General features: G+C 40.0%; 2 protein-coding genes across 2 annotated transcripts; both read left to right on the top strand.

Moving 5' to 3' along the window:
- The first annotated feature begins 605 nt into the window (after positions 1-605).
- nelfb (negative elongation factor complex member B) lies at positions 606-12319 on the top strand. Its single transcript, XM_044110622.1, has 13 exons — positions 606-885; positions 2315-2475; positions 2578-2677; positions 3579-3809; positions 4041-4226; positions 4300-4412; positions 4490-4592; positions 5983-6078; positions 6858-7000; positions 7210-7316; positions 7471-7612; positions 9898-10006; positions 11862-12319. Exons 1-13 carry the CDS (start codon positions 784-786, stop codon positions 12024-12026), a joined length of 1758 nt encoding a protein of 585 aa, XP_043966557.1. The 5' UTR covers positions 606-783; the 3' UTR covers positions 12027-12319.
- A 118-nt stretch (positions 12320-12437) lies between these two features.
- Positions 12438-17471, top strand: LOC122827708 (P2Y purinoceptor 4). The gene is made up of 4 exons (XM_044110624.1): positions 12438-12495; positions 15366-17000; positions 17233-17322; positions 17424-17471. Exons 1-2 carry the CDS (start codon positions 12438-12440, stop codon positions 16412-16414), a joined length of 1107 nt encoding a protein of 368 aa, XP_043966559.1. The 3' UTR covers positions 16415-17000; positions 17233-17322; positions 17424-17471.
- The last annotated feature ends 1139 nt before the right edge of the window (positions 17472-18610 follow it).

The raw sequence follows: 18610 nt of genomic DNA, 5'->3' as shown, positions 1-18610 counted from the left end.
GTGTGTGTGGGTGTGTAGGCGTGTGTGTGCGTGTGTGTGCGTGTGTGTGTGCGTGTGTGTGTGTGTGTGTGTGCGTGTGTGCGTGTGTGTGTGTGGGTGAGTGTGTGTTTTTTGTGTGGGGGGAGGTGGCTTGACAACATTCTAAAATGTATTTTCTAGCTGAGTCTTTAAAATTAATGACATCCTACCTTTTCTTACACCCACACCCCACGTTACACCATGTTCCATATAAAGTCTGTGCAAATCTGTACAATGCGGTTTTAGATTTGATTAAAATCAGGAGCAGATTTGATTACATTAGTTTATGTTTTTCTTTTTTTTCTTTTATGGAAATAGTTGCTTAGCAAACCTGAAATATGTTTACATGAATATAACAATTAATGGAATTGTAGTTTTACAAATGATAATCAGCATTTCATTAAAATCTTAAATGAAAAAAACATATAGAGCAAAACACGGTCTCCCTGTTTCCTTCCATGCTTTAGGGCCACTATATAGCATGCGACGATTAAGGTCTGTTTGTTGCACTAGTGCGCCTCTAGCGCACCAGACAGGTATTGCACTCAGATTCAAACAGGAAAAAAAATTACCGGAACCTTTGCTTAGCAAGTGTTTTCGACGGAGTGTTTTCGTGTTACCATAAGGGAAGTTATGTCTGTTAGCGGACATCACTACTGTTTTGTGCAGTTTTTAGGGCTCGTTTAGTCGTTTTGCTCCAGGAATCCTGCCCGGAAAGCTCGTTGCTGCATCAGCTCCAGGGTGAGGGGTCAAAGCGGAGCCAGGATGTTCGCGGGCCTGCCGGAGCTCGGGATAGCTAACGGCGAGGACTTAAAGGAAACTCTCACCAACTGCACAGAGCCTCTCAAAGCCATTGATCAGTTCCAGGTGACCACAACAGCTCAGCTGGTCTTACGTTATGTATCTGGTTCATTTCAGAGAAAATCCTGGAAAGTTATGAATTTCCAAAAGTCCATCAATTGTTTTGATCAGATGCTGTGGTAACCGCTAGTGTTTGAGGTTTGCTGGTTTAGATGACGTCCTGATATAGAAATGATCCAGTTTTATTAAACTAGAGAAGTATTGATATTAGTAATTAGTCCAACGTCTTATATGCAGCTGTACAACAATTGGAATGCTTTTATTTTCAAAGCAAGTAGATCCCATGTGAATACTTGGAATCAAACAGTTAAAACACGTTTTTTGTTGTTTATGTCCCAAGTTTTACATTGGGACATAACTTGTTAGAAAAATCCTATAATGTGTATTTTTACTTTTCACAGTGTGCAAAATTATTATTGTTAACATTATTATTGTTGTTTGCCAATATTCTGGCCCAGAAACACTTGCAGATATGCTGTAATTACTTTTATGTTTTATATTTGATGGTCAAATACCTTTTGACCAAGGTACAAATAAGTTCTATTTGTAGATTTCCAGGCATTGGCAGAGAAATCTCTCATTTGCAGAAAAGAAAACATTGCTTACGTAAATGATAGTTGAATAAGAAAATGAACAAGCACTAACAGCAAACGCAAGCATCATTTCCTCTTCCTCTAGTCGGACCCCTTCTGTCATGTAGTGTACTATGAAGAGGTGAATTACCTGACTTCACTGGTTAACCAACAGTCTAGGGTTAGGCTGTTGGTTAACAGCCTCACCCTGTTAGGGTTAGCTAAACCTAGGCTAACCCTATACTTCTTTCCAAAACTTTTTGACATAAGGACATAACCAAAATGTGTGTGTGATGGGCAACAGTTGCTCCACAGTTTCTCCAGAATCAGCTACAATGTCTTGGATACAAGTTCTAATATCTAGAGAAAACTTTAATTTAATTAATTTAATTGTCTATTTGAATTCTCCCAAATTCTGATATTTTAAAGGACTAAACAAAAACATATTCAGGAAGAAGAAACCCTTTTCCAGACAACGTTTTTCAACTAAGCTTGCCTATAAGTTAGAACAGGGTAGTAAACTCCCAGTGATATCTACTGTTTATTGTATGTTCGCCTGGCCTCCAAATGGCACGGCCTGCTGAGCAGATAGAAAACAACATTAGAACAACAAAGCTGGTGTGGAAAGAAGAATTTTCACCTTCAACATAAACTGTAAATTTTTGTCTGGTGCATGTTTGGTTGAAACAAGCTTGTATTTCATGCACTGAAGTTATTCCAGGTGCATAGAGTACCAGAGTAGTGATTGCTCATAACAATATTACTCAGTTAAAAGTGAAAAATGTTCCAGTAAGGAGGTGAATGTGTTCAACTGACTTGTACAGTTCAGATATATGAGTTATTATTGTCTTTCTTGACTGAAGATGGAGAATGGCATCCTGCTGCCGACGCTGCAATCCGCTCTGCCCTTCCTCGACCTTCACGGGACCCCGCGGCTGGAGTTCCACCAGTCTGTCTTCGACGAGCTTCGAGAGAAGCTGATGGAGCAAGTCGCTGTCATTGCAGAGGGCAAGGATGAGGACCGGTGAGTCCTGGCGTGGTTCTGATGCTTCCTGAGCGGAGCGCTGTGAGAGCTAATAAAAAGCTTGAGTCGATGATTGTATTGTGTTTTCCATTTTTTTTTCAGATATGGGAAGCTTGAAGAGCTGCTGGAGAAGAGCTTTCCTCTGGTGAAAATGCCTTCCATACAGCCAGTGGTGATGCAGGTGCTGAAGCATCTACCTAAAGTAAGCTCTCATATGAAACTGTTGCTTAGAGACATCCAAGCTAACGTCCCTCCACCAGGTAGCAGTGAGGTTCCCTTCAGTCAGGTGAGGAAACCAGACGTCAACTTCCTGCTGACGCTGGCAATGCAAAACTTTCTAACAGGTCTTTCTGTGCCATCCATAAAAAACAGATACAAACATTTTCAGATGTTCCTTAAAATCAGCTTTAGGTTTTTAGTTTATATAATATGATACAATAAACCATGTGCAATGGCTCAGTACACCATCAGTTTTTAACTTGATATTAAAATCTGTTAATATTCAGTAGTAGGGTTGCACTGATTATTGTTTTCTGGCTGATACTGATTTTTCTTATCTGCAATGGTGCTGAAAATCGCAAGAGTTGCCAGCTCTGGGTGGTGTTTATTGTTTAATGTGAACATGCAGACATGACCTGGTCTGTCAGTCAGACTCACAGCAGAGCAGAAGAGGACAGTGGCTGGTTTTTAGCGCTTTGCTGAGATAGAAAAGATCAGGGAATAAAATTGCCGTTATATGTAAGTATATGTAAGTATATAAAGCCATCTCCCAAAATTCTGGGCCAATTTATTTTATGGATACACCCCCAATTTATTGGAGTGCACCGATAAATTGGTCCTAAAATCTGCCACTGTCCCATTTTGCTCTGCTGTGAAAGAAGGCCAGGAACTGGAGGGTGGGTTGCTAGTGGAGAGTGTGACCTCTTCAGTTCTGAGAAACATCTTCTAGTCACTCTTTCCTGTTTGCTCCAGGTGCCCGTAACTTAAGTGGAGGTTTTGAATCTCTCTGATAAAATATATGTCTACCAGCAACACAGCTTTGGCAACAGCGAGCTGACAAGAAAAGATCAAGACCCAATCTTCATCCTCATCCCACTCTGCAGGTACCAGAGAAGAAGCTGAAGATGGTCATGGCTGACAAAGAGCTGTACAAGGTGTGTGCTGTGGAGGTGAAGAGGCAGATCTGGCAGGACAACCAGGCTCTGTTTGGGGACGAGGTGTCCCCCCTTCTGAAGCAGTACATCGTGGAGAAGGAAGCAGCCCTGTTCAGCAGCGACCTCTCCATCCTTCACAACTTCTTCAGTCCCACGCCCAAAACCCGGCGCCAGGGCGAGGTGAGTCGGCCAGACCTGCCTTCAGGCTGCACTCTGCTCCCTGCATTAAGCTATCAAATGTTAAGTTTATAATAAACAGTTAATATCAGGGATCTAACAAAAGGAATTACCAGGAACAGTGCTTGTAAGTCAAAATCTAAACATAGAAGTTTAAAAATGTCCACAGAGAGAAAATTCAAGACCCAAGGAGGTTTTCAGCAGTTCTATGAAACGCTTCTCTTTGGCCTGCAGGTGGTGCTAAAGCTGACCCAGATGATCGGGAAGAACGTGAAGCTGTACGACATGGTGCTGCAGTTCCTGCGGACGCTCTTCCTGCGGACGCGGAACGTCCACTACTGCACGCTGAGAGCCGAGCTGTTGATGTCTCTGCACGACCTGGACATCAGTGAGATCTGCTCCGTGGACCCCTGCCACAAGGCGAGCTCCCACCCACAAACGCCCACGCTGGGCCTGCCCTCGCTGCTAAATCCGTTGGTGTTTGTCGTCACAGTTCACCTGGTGTCTGGACGCCTGCATCCGAGAGAAGTTTGTGGACAGCAAACGAGCCAGAGAGCTGCAGGGTTTCCTGGACGGTGTGAAGAAGGGCCAGGAGCAGGTCCTCGGGTAACCAACGGCTTCAGCACACCAGCAGGGTCTGCTCTGGGATATTTCTGCCACTAAAGATTTTCTGTGTGTTCCAGAGATCTGTCCATGATCCTGTGTGACCCATTTGCCTGCAACACCCTGGTCCTGAGTATAATCAGGAACGTACAGGAGCTGCTGAGTCAGGACGCTTTACCCAGGGTGAGGCGGTCTTAAAGACAACAGCCTCTTTATGTAGGACGACTAACAAATAACAACACGCTGTAAAACTTCTTAAAGCTTTTCCCTGAAGCTGCATCTAAAGCAGGGATCTCAAACTCCAGTCCTCAAGGGCCGGTGCCCTGCAGTTTTTAGATGTGCCACCGGTACAAAATACTGGAATGAAATGGTTTTATTACCTCCTTATTGTGTAGATCAGTTCTCCAGAGCCTTAATGACCTGATTATTTTATTCAGGTGTGTTGCAGCAGAGGCACATCTAAAAGTTGCAGGACTGCTGCCCTCGAGGACTGGAGTTAGAGACGCCTGATTTTTTTAGATGCAAGAACAGCTAAAAAATTTTTTTTTTAATTCAATGTTTCCTGATACTTGGATTATACATATAGTGAAATATGTCAAGATTTTATTCCTTGGAATTTTGATGGTAGTGATTTCTAGATAATAAAAACCCATAGTTCAGTGTCTCAGAAGATGAGAATACTTTAAAAAAAAAAAAAAAAAAATATATATATATATATATATATATATATAAATATATATATATATATATATATATATATATCAATTGATGAAGTCCAAACAGCTGCAGAGGGATTGAATTTATTTCCCAGCAGGATGTGGTACTGACCCACTCTCCCAAAGGCACCAAATGCTGTAAAAATACAGCTTCACTGAAACTATTGTGATTTCCAATTTGGTTTTCTATTTTTAGAAAAAAATACCCCATTATGACAATGTATAAAAGTGCTTTTAAGAGTTTTGGCTCCTAAAAACATTTTTCCACATTGTCATGATGGGGTATTTTTTGATGATTTTGAGAAAATTCATTCACTTAATCCAATTAGGAACAGCCCAGAATGTGAAATGTGGATAAGTGTGTAAATGATTCCCAGATACTCAATATCTGGAGATTTGATTTCTCCAAAAGACAGAAATTGTAAACTGAGGCCACTTGGTCACATTAGGCCTCACACACACTTTAGTGTTAGCTACTCCTGGTGGAGCAGTTGCTCTAATCACCCTAGGAAAGAGGCTCAACCAAAGTAAAAAATAATTCAATTCATTTAGATAATGGAAAGGATTCTTTTCTTAACTGTGGGAATAAAATAAGTTGAGCAATATTTCAGCATTCTTCCAAACTCCAAAATCTATTGTGTCTTCTTGTGGCTGACGGCATCAGGTGGTCAAATCCACTGGCTGCTTGTTAAGAGTGTGTGTGTATAGAGTGTGGAAGGATGGTATTAGTTGTGCTGTTTATCAACACACTGTTTAGATATTTTTCATTTTCTAACTTTATTGGGTTTTTCCTACAGTATCAGTGTAAGTGTAATGAGTGTGTGTGTGTGTGTGTGTGTGTGTGTGTGTGTAAACAGGACAGCCCAGACCTGCTGCTGCTCCTCAGGATGCTGTCTCTGGGTCAGGGAGCGTGGGACATGATCGACAGCCAGGTCTTTAAGGAGCCTCGCTTGGTGCGTATTCACAAGAATGTTCACAAAAACATCCAACATGTCGGAATATGTTTAGAGGAAAGATCCGATGTTGGTCCAGTTTCTGCAGCCTGAGTTCTCTACAAATTTAATTGTGAATTTTTGTATTTATACTAAACAAAACACAAAAAAGTTTGGAGTTCTGACAGGAAAAATCCTTTTAAATCTGCTGATGACAAGGTTTGACAGTTGATCCTCTGCTGGCTGATAATAAAAGAATAACCAGCCTATAATTGTTCAGGTGGCTGTATCATAACATAGAGATACTACTGTCTTACAAACATAAAGAAGGGAAAGACAATTATTTATTATTGCTGAATTTTATACAGGTTTTAAACCTTAATATCCCTGTTGTTAGTTAGCTTTTGATCAGGAGAACAAGCAGCGTGCTCAAAGGAAGGAGCTAACACAGTCCTACTCCTGAACAAGTTTGTTTTCTAAAAATCAGGACCTTTTAGAAAACAGTAAAATGTCCAACCTCAGCAGTAATGCAGCGCAACAATCCAGCCGCGTTAAGATGAAGATGAAGTCTTTTTGTGTTTGGCCTCAGGCAGTATGTATGCCTGGTAGGGAATCATGAAAAATTCAGTTTTCACTTCTAAAGGTTAATTGCTTGTCTGCTTACAGTCTGGTTCTGATCATCTTCCAGGGCTCTGATGTTAAATAAGGACTAAATCATATAAGGAAGGACAAAAATCATCTTAGCAGTTTTTCCTTTCACTCAACTATTTATTCATGTTTTTGTTTGTTGTTTTGATCAGGATTTAGAAGTGATGACCCGCTTCCTGCCTGCCATGATGTCTGTGGTTGTTGATGATCACACCTTCATAGTAGAGCAGAAGCTTCCCAGTGAGGAGAAAAGCTCCCTGACGTACCCCACCAACCTGCCAGACGCATTCATCAGGTAAAGCCCAGTAGGGGGGGAGAGGAGTGATGAGGGGTGATCATGTGAAGCAACTTCTGTGGAAGTTATTTTTCTATTTCAACCTTTGCTGAAATGTGCATCGAGCCAAAACATGGACTCGTTAGTTTTTGTGATGGCGGACAGAAACATAAAGCAGAGTAAGGAGGGTGTGTGTGGGTGTGTGTGTGTGTGTGTGTGTCCTGCCTCAGATACCTGCAGGACAACAGAGTGGCCTGTGAAATGGGGCTCTACTACGTTCTGCACATAGCCAAGCTGAGGAACAGGAATGCCCTGCAGCGGCTGCTGCCTGCTCTGGGTGAGCGTCGCTCGTTTCCTAAAGCTTGTAGGTGGTGAATAACCATCCCAGTCAGTCCTCTGTTTAATTCATGATTAGAGTCCTGGACGGTGCATGGGTCTGCCCATCTCTGAGGGTATATATATGTGTGTGTGTGTGTGTGTTTGACCTGTAGTGGAGACCTACAATGACATGGCTTTCGGCGACATCTTCCTGCACCTGCTGACTGCTCACCTCACCTTGCTCTCTGATGAGTTCGGATCAGAGGAGTTCTGCTCTGTTGTCTTTGACAGCTTCCTCCTTACTTCCTTCTCCAGGTTGGTTCCCTCTCGCTGCTGCCATGATCACTTCCACTCCTCATAGCAATAATTTGGAAACTACATTCACAAGTATATATTTATTTCATTTTCTTATTCAGTACATGATCAGAGTCATTCATACTCAAATATGCAGTCATGTTATTGCTAGCTGCGGGAGGTGATTAAGATGTTTTCTCGAGGTAATTGCAGGGTCTATAACATCATCAGCAGCCGTCATGAGGTCTACTCTACACTGTATTTTAAGGTGTTGAACATATTTAACTTCCTTAAAGTTAAATATGTGTATTGTGTATTTTCCATCCTCATATTGCCATTTTAGAGCACAATAAAGTAACTACATTACCTTCAATTTGCAATTTAAAAATGCTTCTTATACATATACAATGACTTATAATAAATTTTGCTCTTCTTTAAAAATTCCTGCTCGTTCTGAAATTCCGCTGTCAGGAAGTCGTCACAACATCACACTTCTATTAACCCTTTAACGCTTTTACCGACATTTCAGGAGAAGTAGCTCCTATAATGAGCTGATGTGTAGTTCTGCTACACATCAGCTAATTGCTCCTGGCTAGTCTGAAGGAGCAGAATTGAGAGAGGTATATATGAACTGTGGGGCAAAAGCCTGGAAACTACAACTCCAGGGAGAAGCTGCAGTTTTGTTTTATTTTTTTACCCCTCCAGGGGTTCTTTTGTGGGCTCTAGTCTCCCTTAAATGAAAGAAGGCTGAGGGGGAAGGAGTATGGGGGTAGAAATGCGGTAAATATCGTCAGGTCCGGGAGTCAAACCCGCGACCGCCGTGTTGAGGACTCAAGGCCTCCAGACATGGGTCGCGCTATCACCTACGCCACCACGGCACGCCCACGCTGCAGTTTTAAAGCAGTGCTAGGTCCAACTAGGTGTTCTGCACAACTGAGGGGTTGCCGTGGAGATTATAGGATTTTTCAGACATCCATGAAAGAATCAAGGCAACATTAGGTTTTTGATGAGGGATTAACACTATTAAAGATGTAAAATTCAAAAAAGTTGATTTTGCATAATAGTGACCCTTTATAATGTGAGTCAAATACAAACTACTTAATGAGTTATTAGGTTAATTATTTTTGCTTAAACTTTGAAAAGTCTTAAGTGTAACTGATCATTTTAGGAGATTAACTCTGTTTCAAGCCAGACGTCCCTTTTTTTGCTGATGGGACTGGTGTTAGCATGAGGTCGCTAATGAACATTAGCACAGGAACAGGGAGGAGGGGGTGTCTTGTGGGTCTAGATTAATGCCCGAACCCACCAGCAGAGCATTCTGGGATTTGCAGTGTTATTATAGTAGATGTTTAGAATGATCTCACAAGCCAATTTTAATTACACTGTTGGCCATTTTTGGCCCGCCATCCAGACTTTGACACACATGCTGTCAGGGCTTCCATACAGCAGGCTCTTCATGTGCTTGGCTCCTCTTTAAGGCCACCGGTTCAGTTTTCTGTCAGCTGGTGTTGAGCAAATTCGTGATGGTTTTAGTCTTGGTATATCAGTTGGTCTGTTCCTCCTGCAGCTCCTCCTCACAGTGCAGAAACACTGACCTACCAACAGGAAACATGAGGCGTGTCTTTCACCTCAAGTTCCATATAGATATGGTTCTTCCTCTTCATCACTTCCTGTTTTTAGCACAGAGTTTACTATCCTGAAGAGTGATTAGTTTTTCCATCGTTAATGTTAAAAGTTGGTCATAAGCTAGTTAGGCTGTGTGTTTTGAGACCATTTTCAACTAAAATTGTGATAATGGCCTAATAATGTAAGCACTGCCTCATTCAACCTTCAGCTGAAGGAAGGAGGGGCCACAGCATTTTGTCATCCAACCTGGTAGAAAGAGAGACAGGAGAAAAATACACAAATAATCACTCAAAGGAAAATTATTGAGCAAATTTTAATTTATCTTATTGTGACAGGCTTATTTATAAGGTCACAGATGAATGAGAAATATTTCCATCTGTCTGTTAACTTTCCAAATAGAAGTTTTTCACCTCACTTTCAGGTTTGCCATTTTCTTTTAAAGAAATCTAAGTTTAATTCACATATTGATAAAACAACAATTGTATTCTATAATAGAGAGGTTACACATGCTTTAGTCATTTCTATTTAACACTGCTTCCACTAAAAATTCAGAAGGACCAGAATGGTTTAGTAGGAAAAGGAATGATTTCGGCTGTTCGATTCGGGATGAAGGCTTCGTTCTCGCACATGTGACCGTTTCTGTGTGCGTGTGTGTGGATGTGTGTGTGGTTATTTCACAGTAAAGAAAACGTCCACAGACACATTCTGCGCATGTTGCTGCATCTCCACCACAAAGTGCTGCCTTCATATTTGGAAACTCTGATGCAAACACTGGAGCCCCCAAAACAGGTAGGCATGGTTTCCACGGTTTCCACTTCCAGCTCATTTAGGGTAAACAGGAAGTCTCAGCCTGCTCAGGTCTCGACATGAAGGTAGGGCTGATCAGGCGCAGCAACTGCAGACACACTGAGAGAGTTGTCTGTTGTTACCTCGTTAGATCTATAATAGCTTACACTTTTTCTTTTAACAAATTTAATAAAAATCCTCCGTCACGTTTGTCCTGAGTTCTTCTCATCCCAGAGATTTGCAGTAGCTCCGACTCAGACTGTCTCAGGCTCTGACATTAACACCTACATGATCTTATTAGCCTGTACAAAGTTCATTTTCTGAGAATTCACACCAGCAGCCCCAAACTCACAGCTCCACATCTGACTCACAGTCTTAATGTCACTCACTTACCTTTCCCTCATTTGCTGAGTGACTGCGGAAAGCTATTGATTGTCTCCCAGAATCATGTGATGCTCTGGATCAGATTAAAGTTAAATGCTTGAAAACTGAGGGCCATAATGTAATGAGGGATGGGTCAGAGTCCTGGACAGTTCTGACCTGATGATGAGACGGCTCAGATCCTGGCTGATGAGGGAGGACAGGTAATTCTGTCTATCTTTGTGTCAGAGTTGCTTTCCAGCTCAAACATGCTTGTTTCTCTAGTTAAGCCTTTGTACCATAAATCTAAATATAAATGACTGATTAGAGCCATGAAAATAGTAATGACCTGTACCTGAAGAGGACCCAAAGCACTTCACTCTCCATTCAGTCATTCACCCAGCCACACACATTCACACACTGATGGTGGCAATAGTAGCAACAGCTGCCCTGGGGCAGTCTGGCAGAGGAGAGGCTGCCATGCACCAGAGCCACTGGTGCTATTCACATGATAAGTCATTAAAAATCATGGCAGCAAATGATCTAAATAGTTAAATGAGATTATATTCACAATTTAGCCAAGGAACTAGCGCTCATCATTTATCAGAGACGTCTGAGTCTTATTCAAGTGTCAGAGTGACCAGCCCCTCATACAGTACAGACCAAATGTTTGGACACACCTTCTAATTGAATTCAATTAGAAGGTGTGTCCAAACATTTGGTCTGTACTGTACTTAGGAGTGGCTACATCATTTGTAGAGGGAGATTTTACATAAGGTTTAATATGTTGGAATGACACACAATTTTGTACAAACTGTGTGACGCTGTGAGAGTTCAGGTGAAGCCAGCTGCACATTGTCCACAAACCAAAGATGAACCATCATCCTTCCCTGTCGTCGTCTTTGTGGTTTTCTCCAGTAATAACACCTGTGACTAATGCGAATCAATGTTTCCTTTCCAGTTTTGTGAAGTACATCTATTTTGATACGGCTGAAAAAAGTTTTTTGTGCTACAATGAAGTCATTGTAGCGCAAAAAACTTTTATGGAAAAATTTGACATTTTCTAAAATTGCCAAGTTAAGCAAATATATTTTCCATCCATCCATTTTCTATTCACCCTTTGTCCCTAATGGGGTCGGGAGGGTTGCTGGTGCCTATCCCCAGCTAACGTTCCGGGCGAGAAGCGGGGTTCACCCTGGACAGGTCGTCAGTCTGTCGCAGCAAATATATTTTCATAATTTCAATTCACACAATTCTATGGTTAATGGAAATGCAGTGTCTGTCAGATGGTCAGCCTTCTGTTAGGTTCCTGTGAAATCTGTCACTTCAGAAAGTTCAGATTGGTTCTAAAAGTTTTCTTAATATAAACCCTAATATCTCTCCCTGTATCATAAAGTAATGGAGATATTTGATGATTAGGATCCTTGGAGCTGTTTGGAGCTCAGCTCTCATGCGTTCCCCTGCATGCCGACTCATTCTGCTACGCTGTGTGTGACAGTGCAGTGAGCCGCTGAAGGAGCTGCACAGTCAGCTGACGGAGAAGCTGGAGGCCCACAAGAAGAGTCCGACGCCCCCAGACGAGCCTACGTCTCTGGACCTGGGGCTGCATCCTGTGACGGTGCCCACCACCTCCTCCTCCTCCGCCCCAACCACCCCGGTCTGAGGGGGGCCGCCAGCCGAGACGGCTGGGGAGGAAGTACTGTTAATGGCTGCTGGCCAGAAGGACGTTATGTGTTTCTGTGCTGGATGAGTTTTTCTCTCTGTCACTCTCTGTAGGTATTAGATGTTTCTCCCTTGCATTGTGATTCAGCTTCTGCGTATTTTCCGTTTGGATGTTGTTTTTTCTACAGTTGTTTCATTTTTGTGTAGAAATATAGTATTTTCATACATGACTCGGTTATCTGTGTGAAATATTTGATCTGTGCCAGTGGTGTAAATAAAGAGTTATTTACAAAATAAATTGTAAATATTCTTTCCTATGACGCTGGTTCAGCTCTTGAGCAGCACTGCATCACATTATTTTGCAACTTAACCACAATGTGAAGGGAAAAAAACACTCATTTGGCAACTTCCCATGCAGCTACTGACAAGTGTGACAGATGAGATGGTTTTCACCCTGACAACAGGTCCTGGTAAGCTCTCTCTAAACTATTATATACAAAGAACCAGATGCAGTTAGAAGTTAAACAATATTTGTTCAAATGTTCTGTAAATCATTTTAGCTTAAAAGATGTTTAGAGAACTGAATTAAATCGGGATGGAGTGAAATACAAGTGGGAGTCTCCCAGAATACTGACATCAGATCTGATGGGTAACAGATGAGTTTTATTTGATATTGTGCAATGGATGTTATTTTGTAATAAGTGGGATGCTACATAACATTTATACATGCAAAATAATTTTTTTAAAATGAGTCAAAGTGAAAACTTCATTAAATGCAAGAAAGCAGCTGTTGCAGAATTCTTTCCTCTCAGCCAAAGTGTTGCAGTATTTATAGAATATCCGGCTGTGTACTGATGAGAACTTTACATTATCAGGTACATCTACAAATGAGAACAAGTTTTAAAAAAAATCCAAATAGGACTGTAGATCTATTCATGTGTCTTATAGCAACACCTTAATAATACGAATACACTGAATATTAGCTGAATAATAACACACGGAGATGTGATGAGAATAGGCCCATTCTGTATTTATATGATGGGAAATGGTACCAATAATATTTTAGTTCAAATTTAAATTAACTTTGTTCTGGTCAACTTTTTGTACTATAACTTTAAATCCTTGTTTACAGTTGAAATCATACACCAAAATTAAAAGACACTCTCTTCTCACTGAAGTTATATCAGAGCAAACATCTATTATTTTATGCAATAACTTTTGTCTTATGTTTTTAACCGGTTGTATGTAAACAATTTCTATATTAATAGAAGTCTTTCTTGTTTTTTGAAAACCTGGATTTACTGAAGTGAAGCGCCTGTATGGCCTCACGATTCCACCACAGTGAAATGTCAGAACTTTGCTTTGAGGAAGTGTGATGGGATCAGCTGGGTTTTAGGTGTAAATGCGTTGCTTCTCAGTTCTGTAACAACACTAAAATCAGCAAAAGAATGTGGTGCTTAATTCAGGCATTTTTGATTCACTTCAATAAATAAAACAAGAGAAAGAATGAAAAATGTACAACATAAAGCCCTATTCGCCAGTTCTGCTTCAGTTCGGATGACCAGAGCAAATGATGGAGGCTCATGAAAAATTAAGTTATCGTATAAACTACATATTTTAAAAAATATATGTAATTGTAACATCCAAACATGTTAAAAATGTAAGCAATAGAAAGGAGAAATATATACATTTTCTGTGCTGCCACAGATGGATTCAAGAATTGAAGGATTTTTAATATTCTTTTTGATTAGGATTTTTAGATAATGCAAGTTTGTTTTCTCATAGATCAATACATCTTACAGCACTTTACTCTGGAATGGGAGGATACTTTAAATATTAAGAAAAGGGAAAGAAAAATACCAAAAACAGTAAATAAAGCCTCACACAACCACAACTATAAATAAAAGGGCTTATCAATTCTCTGTAAACAAAGAATCTTAATCATCAGAAAGAAAATTACTGAGCTCCTGTTAATTCATCATGCAATTAAGTAATTTATTGCTTATTACAATAGGCTTACACGTACATAAAATTTTGTTGAAAAATAGTAAAGTATCATGGATTTAAATGTAGTCACAGTTCTCCTATTTTATCAGGATTTTCTGAGGCTATTCATTAATATCTGAGTGTTGTCACATATATTTGCTTCTTTAATTCCAAAAATATCCAACTAGAAAGAGAACTAAGAAACTGCTGTCCAGAGGTTAAGTACCTGGGTTTGAACAAGAAGAAGGCATAGAGATTATATGAGGAAGTGTATTCGCCCACAGTCAGAAACAGAAAACAATCTATCATGCAAAAATGGAATTAAAATTGTTTTTAAGCAACCAGTAAAAATTCACAATTGCACATCTGAAATGAGCTGTTGATGTTAATTCCCTTTTGTGTGAGTTTATATTCATTATGTGTTTGTGTTAGAATAGAATAGAATAGAATAGAATAGAATAGAATAGACTTTATTGAGCTGCAACAGGAAATAGTTTACATGTTGACAAGCTATAGGATATGATGTAATATGCCAAAAAATTTATTCTTTCCGTTCTCTTTTCCATTGCTTTCTCTAATTGATTTTTTTCCATTAAGACAAGACAAGAAAATCCAAATATGGTAATTTCATGCTGATAGATTATCACCAGCAGGGTTTTGAAATACAAATAGAAAAAGCTGAACAAGAGACAAAAAAATCAGGAGACAAACCTGCATTTAAACTCAAATTCCCTGTGCATCAACTGATCAAATGTTTCGAGCTATTGGCTTAAAAAATTGAAATCTGCACATAAATCTGGCTCTCATGCCATATTCCCACTCTTCCGGAGCTATGCACAAACGTCTTTCTGTTTGACCATTGCAGGATTGTTGAGCTGCACAAGCAAAGCCTCTCACGATGTTCAATCACAGCAGTGAGGCAGTCGTTGAGAATTTCTGTAATAATCCTCAAATGCATTGAAAAAAATGGATGCACAATTTATTGGTTTAAATTCCACTGAATGGGACATTATGTCTCCACCAGCCGACTGAAAGGCATGCAAAATTGGTACTCACATTTTGAATGGCTCAATAAATATTATGATAATTAACACGACCTAACTCCTGGCCACTTTCTGATACTTTCATTTCTACTTTTAAAGTATAAAAAGGAAATGGTTTTCAACTTTTATAACCAGCCTGTTTGAGTTTAAAAGCAGGTTTCAATGTTCTGTCTCCTCTACATATTTTCTTTCTGCCTTAGTTTGTTTTTGCATTTTTGAGCTCAGCTTACAACCTTCTTATGACGCAGATACTAAGATTTTAATCAGGAGAGTACATAACACTAAAGCACTAACCTGCTTTTTCTTCACAGGTGTCGCAACAAAAAACATGGTGGAAGTGTCCACTGTTGGGGATTTCACAACACCACTAACCACCAACAACTCCTCATCTGATTGCCAGGGAGGGAACCAGCATTTGGCTCTCACCTTATTCCTGTGTCTGGTCTTCTTCATCGGATTCCTCCTAAATATGTTCAGCTTGTGGGTGTTCTGTTGTCGTTTTCCATGCTGGACGTCTGGAACCACCCTACAGTTCCACCTGGCCCTGAGTGACGCCATCGCCACTCCGGTAACCCCCATGATGGCTGTGTACTTCGCCATGGGTAATGACTGGCCCTTCGGCCACTTCCTCTGCCAGCTCAAGATCGCCCTGTTGAGCTCACATTTTTACGGCAGCACTATGTTTCTTACTCTCATCAGCATCCATCGCTACATTACTGTGGTGCACTTCAACAAGAGCTCCCGCTTCAAGCGGAAGTCTTTTGTTCGAAAACTCTGTGCATGTGTGTGGTGTTTGCTGGCGATCAAGGCTCTGATCTATGCAGTCCTGCTCCCTCCCAGCAGCAAAGAGAAAGGGAGCAGTCAATGTCTCTCCATCCATCAGAGAAATCTGACCAATTTCTACTTCATCATTAACTTCTTCCTGTTCATCTTTGGATTCCTGCTTCCTTTCTCGGTCTCTGCTATCTGTTATGGCCGCTTGGCAAACACATTGACTAACCTTAACATCAGCACAGCCAAAGGTCTGAAAGTCAAGCTGAAATCTCAGAGGATGATAGGTGTGTGCCTGCTTATATTTGGCGTGTGTTTCCTGCCTTTGAATATTGTACGAACTCTGGGAGTGGTGTTGAAGAAATTCTATCCGGGAGAATGCAGTGTTCTCCAGCAGATTGAGACGGCCTACTACACCACCTGGATCTTAGCCGGTGTGAACAGTTGTCTGGACCCCGTGCTGTATTGTTTTGGTTCTCAGAATTTTCGAGATGCATTTCAGTCTCTCCGGGATGGGAAGGCGGATGTTCCGAACAGACCGAACCGAAGTGAATCAGAAATGACTGCAAATCAGAGAGAGATGGATTAACAGAAGCCCAAAGCATAGCTTGAACCATCTGGTCATCTTTACAACTTGCATTATTATATTCATTGACCTCATGGAGGCTGAAGTAATCTGGAAAGTTAGCAAGTTGTATTTCTTTCATCAGTTAGCTGTATTATTCCAGTATTAACAAAAACTACTGGAGTGTAGTTATGTTTATTTTTGATAAATAATTTTCCACTTGTTGGAAATTGAAAAAATAATGAAGATTCAAACATATACTTTAAATTTAGCATGAGCTAATGTGTGTCTAATAAATAAATTGTAAAATGTGTTTAAGCCTTGCCTATGTTGTTCTGTCCTGGGAGTGACTTATGGGTTCCTTCGCAGGGTTCTTTTTTAGCCAAGAGGTGGCGCTAGTGAGTCAACACCATCACCAGCCACCTTCCTTCACTAGAGACGAAGGAAGCAGAAAAAGAATGGAAGTAGTACAGTTTCTGCGCGATCAAATGAATGAAGTCTTGAGGCAGATGGAAAGAGAACCTGGACGTGTTGAACCAGAGACACGGGAAGCCTGGATTTGAGGATGAGGACAGTGAAGCTACAATAGATCAATTAGATAATAATTCATGTATGGACATATTGAGAAATGCAACATCAAATCAGATTTTTTATTTGTCCAGTTTTTAAAGTTTCTTTTGCTGCTTATTCTGCCAAATTTCTCCACATATTTGTTTTTTAAACAATTATTCTTCATTAAGATGCTATAATCACTTAAATTAGTCATTTAAGAATCTCAATACAGAACCAGGCATATTTCTAAACTTATTCTAATAATTGTATTTCCTAACTTGGGATTTCAGTGTTAAAGTAAAAATACTTGAAGTATTTGTTGACTTGGGGGACGACGACTTGATCCCACCTTGCAAAAAGAAAAAGAGGTAATTACAAGGGTAAGTTGCCTTTTTTCACTTTTTAACTGAATTTTTAATGCAAATTAACATTTATTTACAAAAACTACAATAACATTCCTGTGTTGCTCTAATTTATTTAGATGCACCTGTTTCACTTCGCACCACCAGGCCTCGCCACTGGGAGCCGCTGGACACCTTTTCTTTTTTTAAATAAACTTTATTTACAAATAAAGAATGTGCAATTGCAGGCAGTAGTGTGCTCGAGGGGCTGGAGAAACAAATCCACAGGATTTTGCTTTTAATTCAGAATGTAGGGTATTAAAGTCCAGAACCTTGAAACCACCTGAACTTAGTCTATTGATCATAACATTCTTCTTAATAAGATGGGGCTTTTTTCCCCAAATGAAATAAAAGAGTATTTGATCAAAACCTTCAGTTTTGGCCAGCAGGACTCCACCAGTGATAGTCAGGTCTCTCTGTAAACAGAGATTAAATCTTTGTTGGCAGGAGGGTATAATTGGATCAAAGTTCTTGTTAATTCTTGCTGTTTGATCTTTAACTATAGTTACCCCAAGATATTTAACTTCAGACTTCACAGGAATTCCTGACAAAGATAATCCATTACAACTATTGATTGGGAGAAGTTCACATTTAGATAAGTTAAGTTTAAGACCAGAGGCTACAGAAAATGAATTAAAAGTTTAAGTGCAACAGTAATTTGAAACTTGTCTTGTAAGAAAAAAGTTGTATCATAAGCTAGTTGACTCAAGAGGATTGTTTTTCCTGCAACTGAGAGGCCTTTATGATCACTATTTTTGCTGTTAAAGCTGTTAGCTGAAATCATTTCTGGATAGTCTAAGATATCAAGAACCAATCTTATATTATCAATAATTTGCCTTCCAGCCATAAAGCCATTCTGAGATTCCTCTATTACCACTAAGAACTTTTTTCTTTTGCTTTTGCCAAACAACTGGCTAAAATTTTGGAATCACTGTTTGGCTAAGTAAAGAAATAAGACTCCAGTTTTCCAAATTTAATGCATTCTTCTGAGGTTTTGGGACTAGAATAATTAAACTTTGAGAAAGTGATGGGGGGAGTCTTTCATTACTAATGCTTTCAATAAATACAGAATGTAAAAATGGAGTGAGTTCTTCTGAGAACATCTTATAAAGTTCTGATGTAAGCCCATCCAGGGGATTTATTTGATTTAAGACTATTAATAGCTTCTTTAATTTCATCAGGCATGATTGGAGAGTCACATAATATTTTGTTTTGGTCACCAATTGTTTCTGTGCCACTAGAGGAGTTAAAGAAATAATCATGTTCC

Source organism: Gambusia affinis, linkage group LG03, assembly GCF_019740435.1.
Source record: "Gambusia affinis linkage group LG03, SWU_Gaff_1.0, whole genome shotgun sequence".
NCBI classification, from domain to species: domain Eukaryota; kingdom Metazoa; phylum Chordata; class Actinopteri; order Cyprinodontiformes; family Poeciliidae; genus Gambusia; species Gambusia affinis.
Note: the sequence above shows the minus strand (reverse complement) of the source record. Positions and strands in the feature narration are given on the sequence as shown.

Bases quoted from the DNA above. Each gene is read 5' to 3' on its own strand.
- nelfb (XM_044110622.1), top strand. From the start codon at position 784: ATGTTCGCGGGCCTGCCGGAGCTCGGGATAGCTAACGGCGAGGACTTA. The intron at 2,476-2,577 runs GTGAGTCCTGGC...TTTTTTTTTCAG, and splicing joins GAGGGCAAGGATGAGGACCG to ATATGGGAAGCTTGAAGAGC. The intron at 3,810-4,040 runs GTGAGTCGGCCA...TTTGGCCTGCAG, and splicing joins AAACCCGGCGCCAGGGCGAG to GTGGTGCTAAAGCTGACCCA.
- LOC122827708 (XM_044110624.1), top strand. From the start codon at position 12,438: ATGCAGCTACTGACAAGTGTGACAGATGAGATGGTTTTCACCCTGACA. The intron at 12,496-15,365 runs GTAAGCTCTCTC...TTTTCTTCACAG, and splicing joins CACCCTGACAACAGGTCCTG to GTGTCGCAACAAAAAACATG.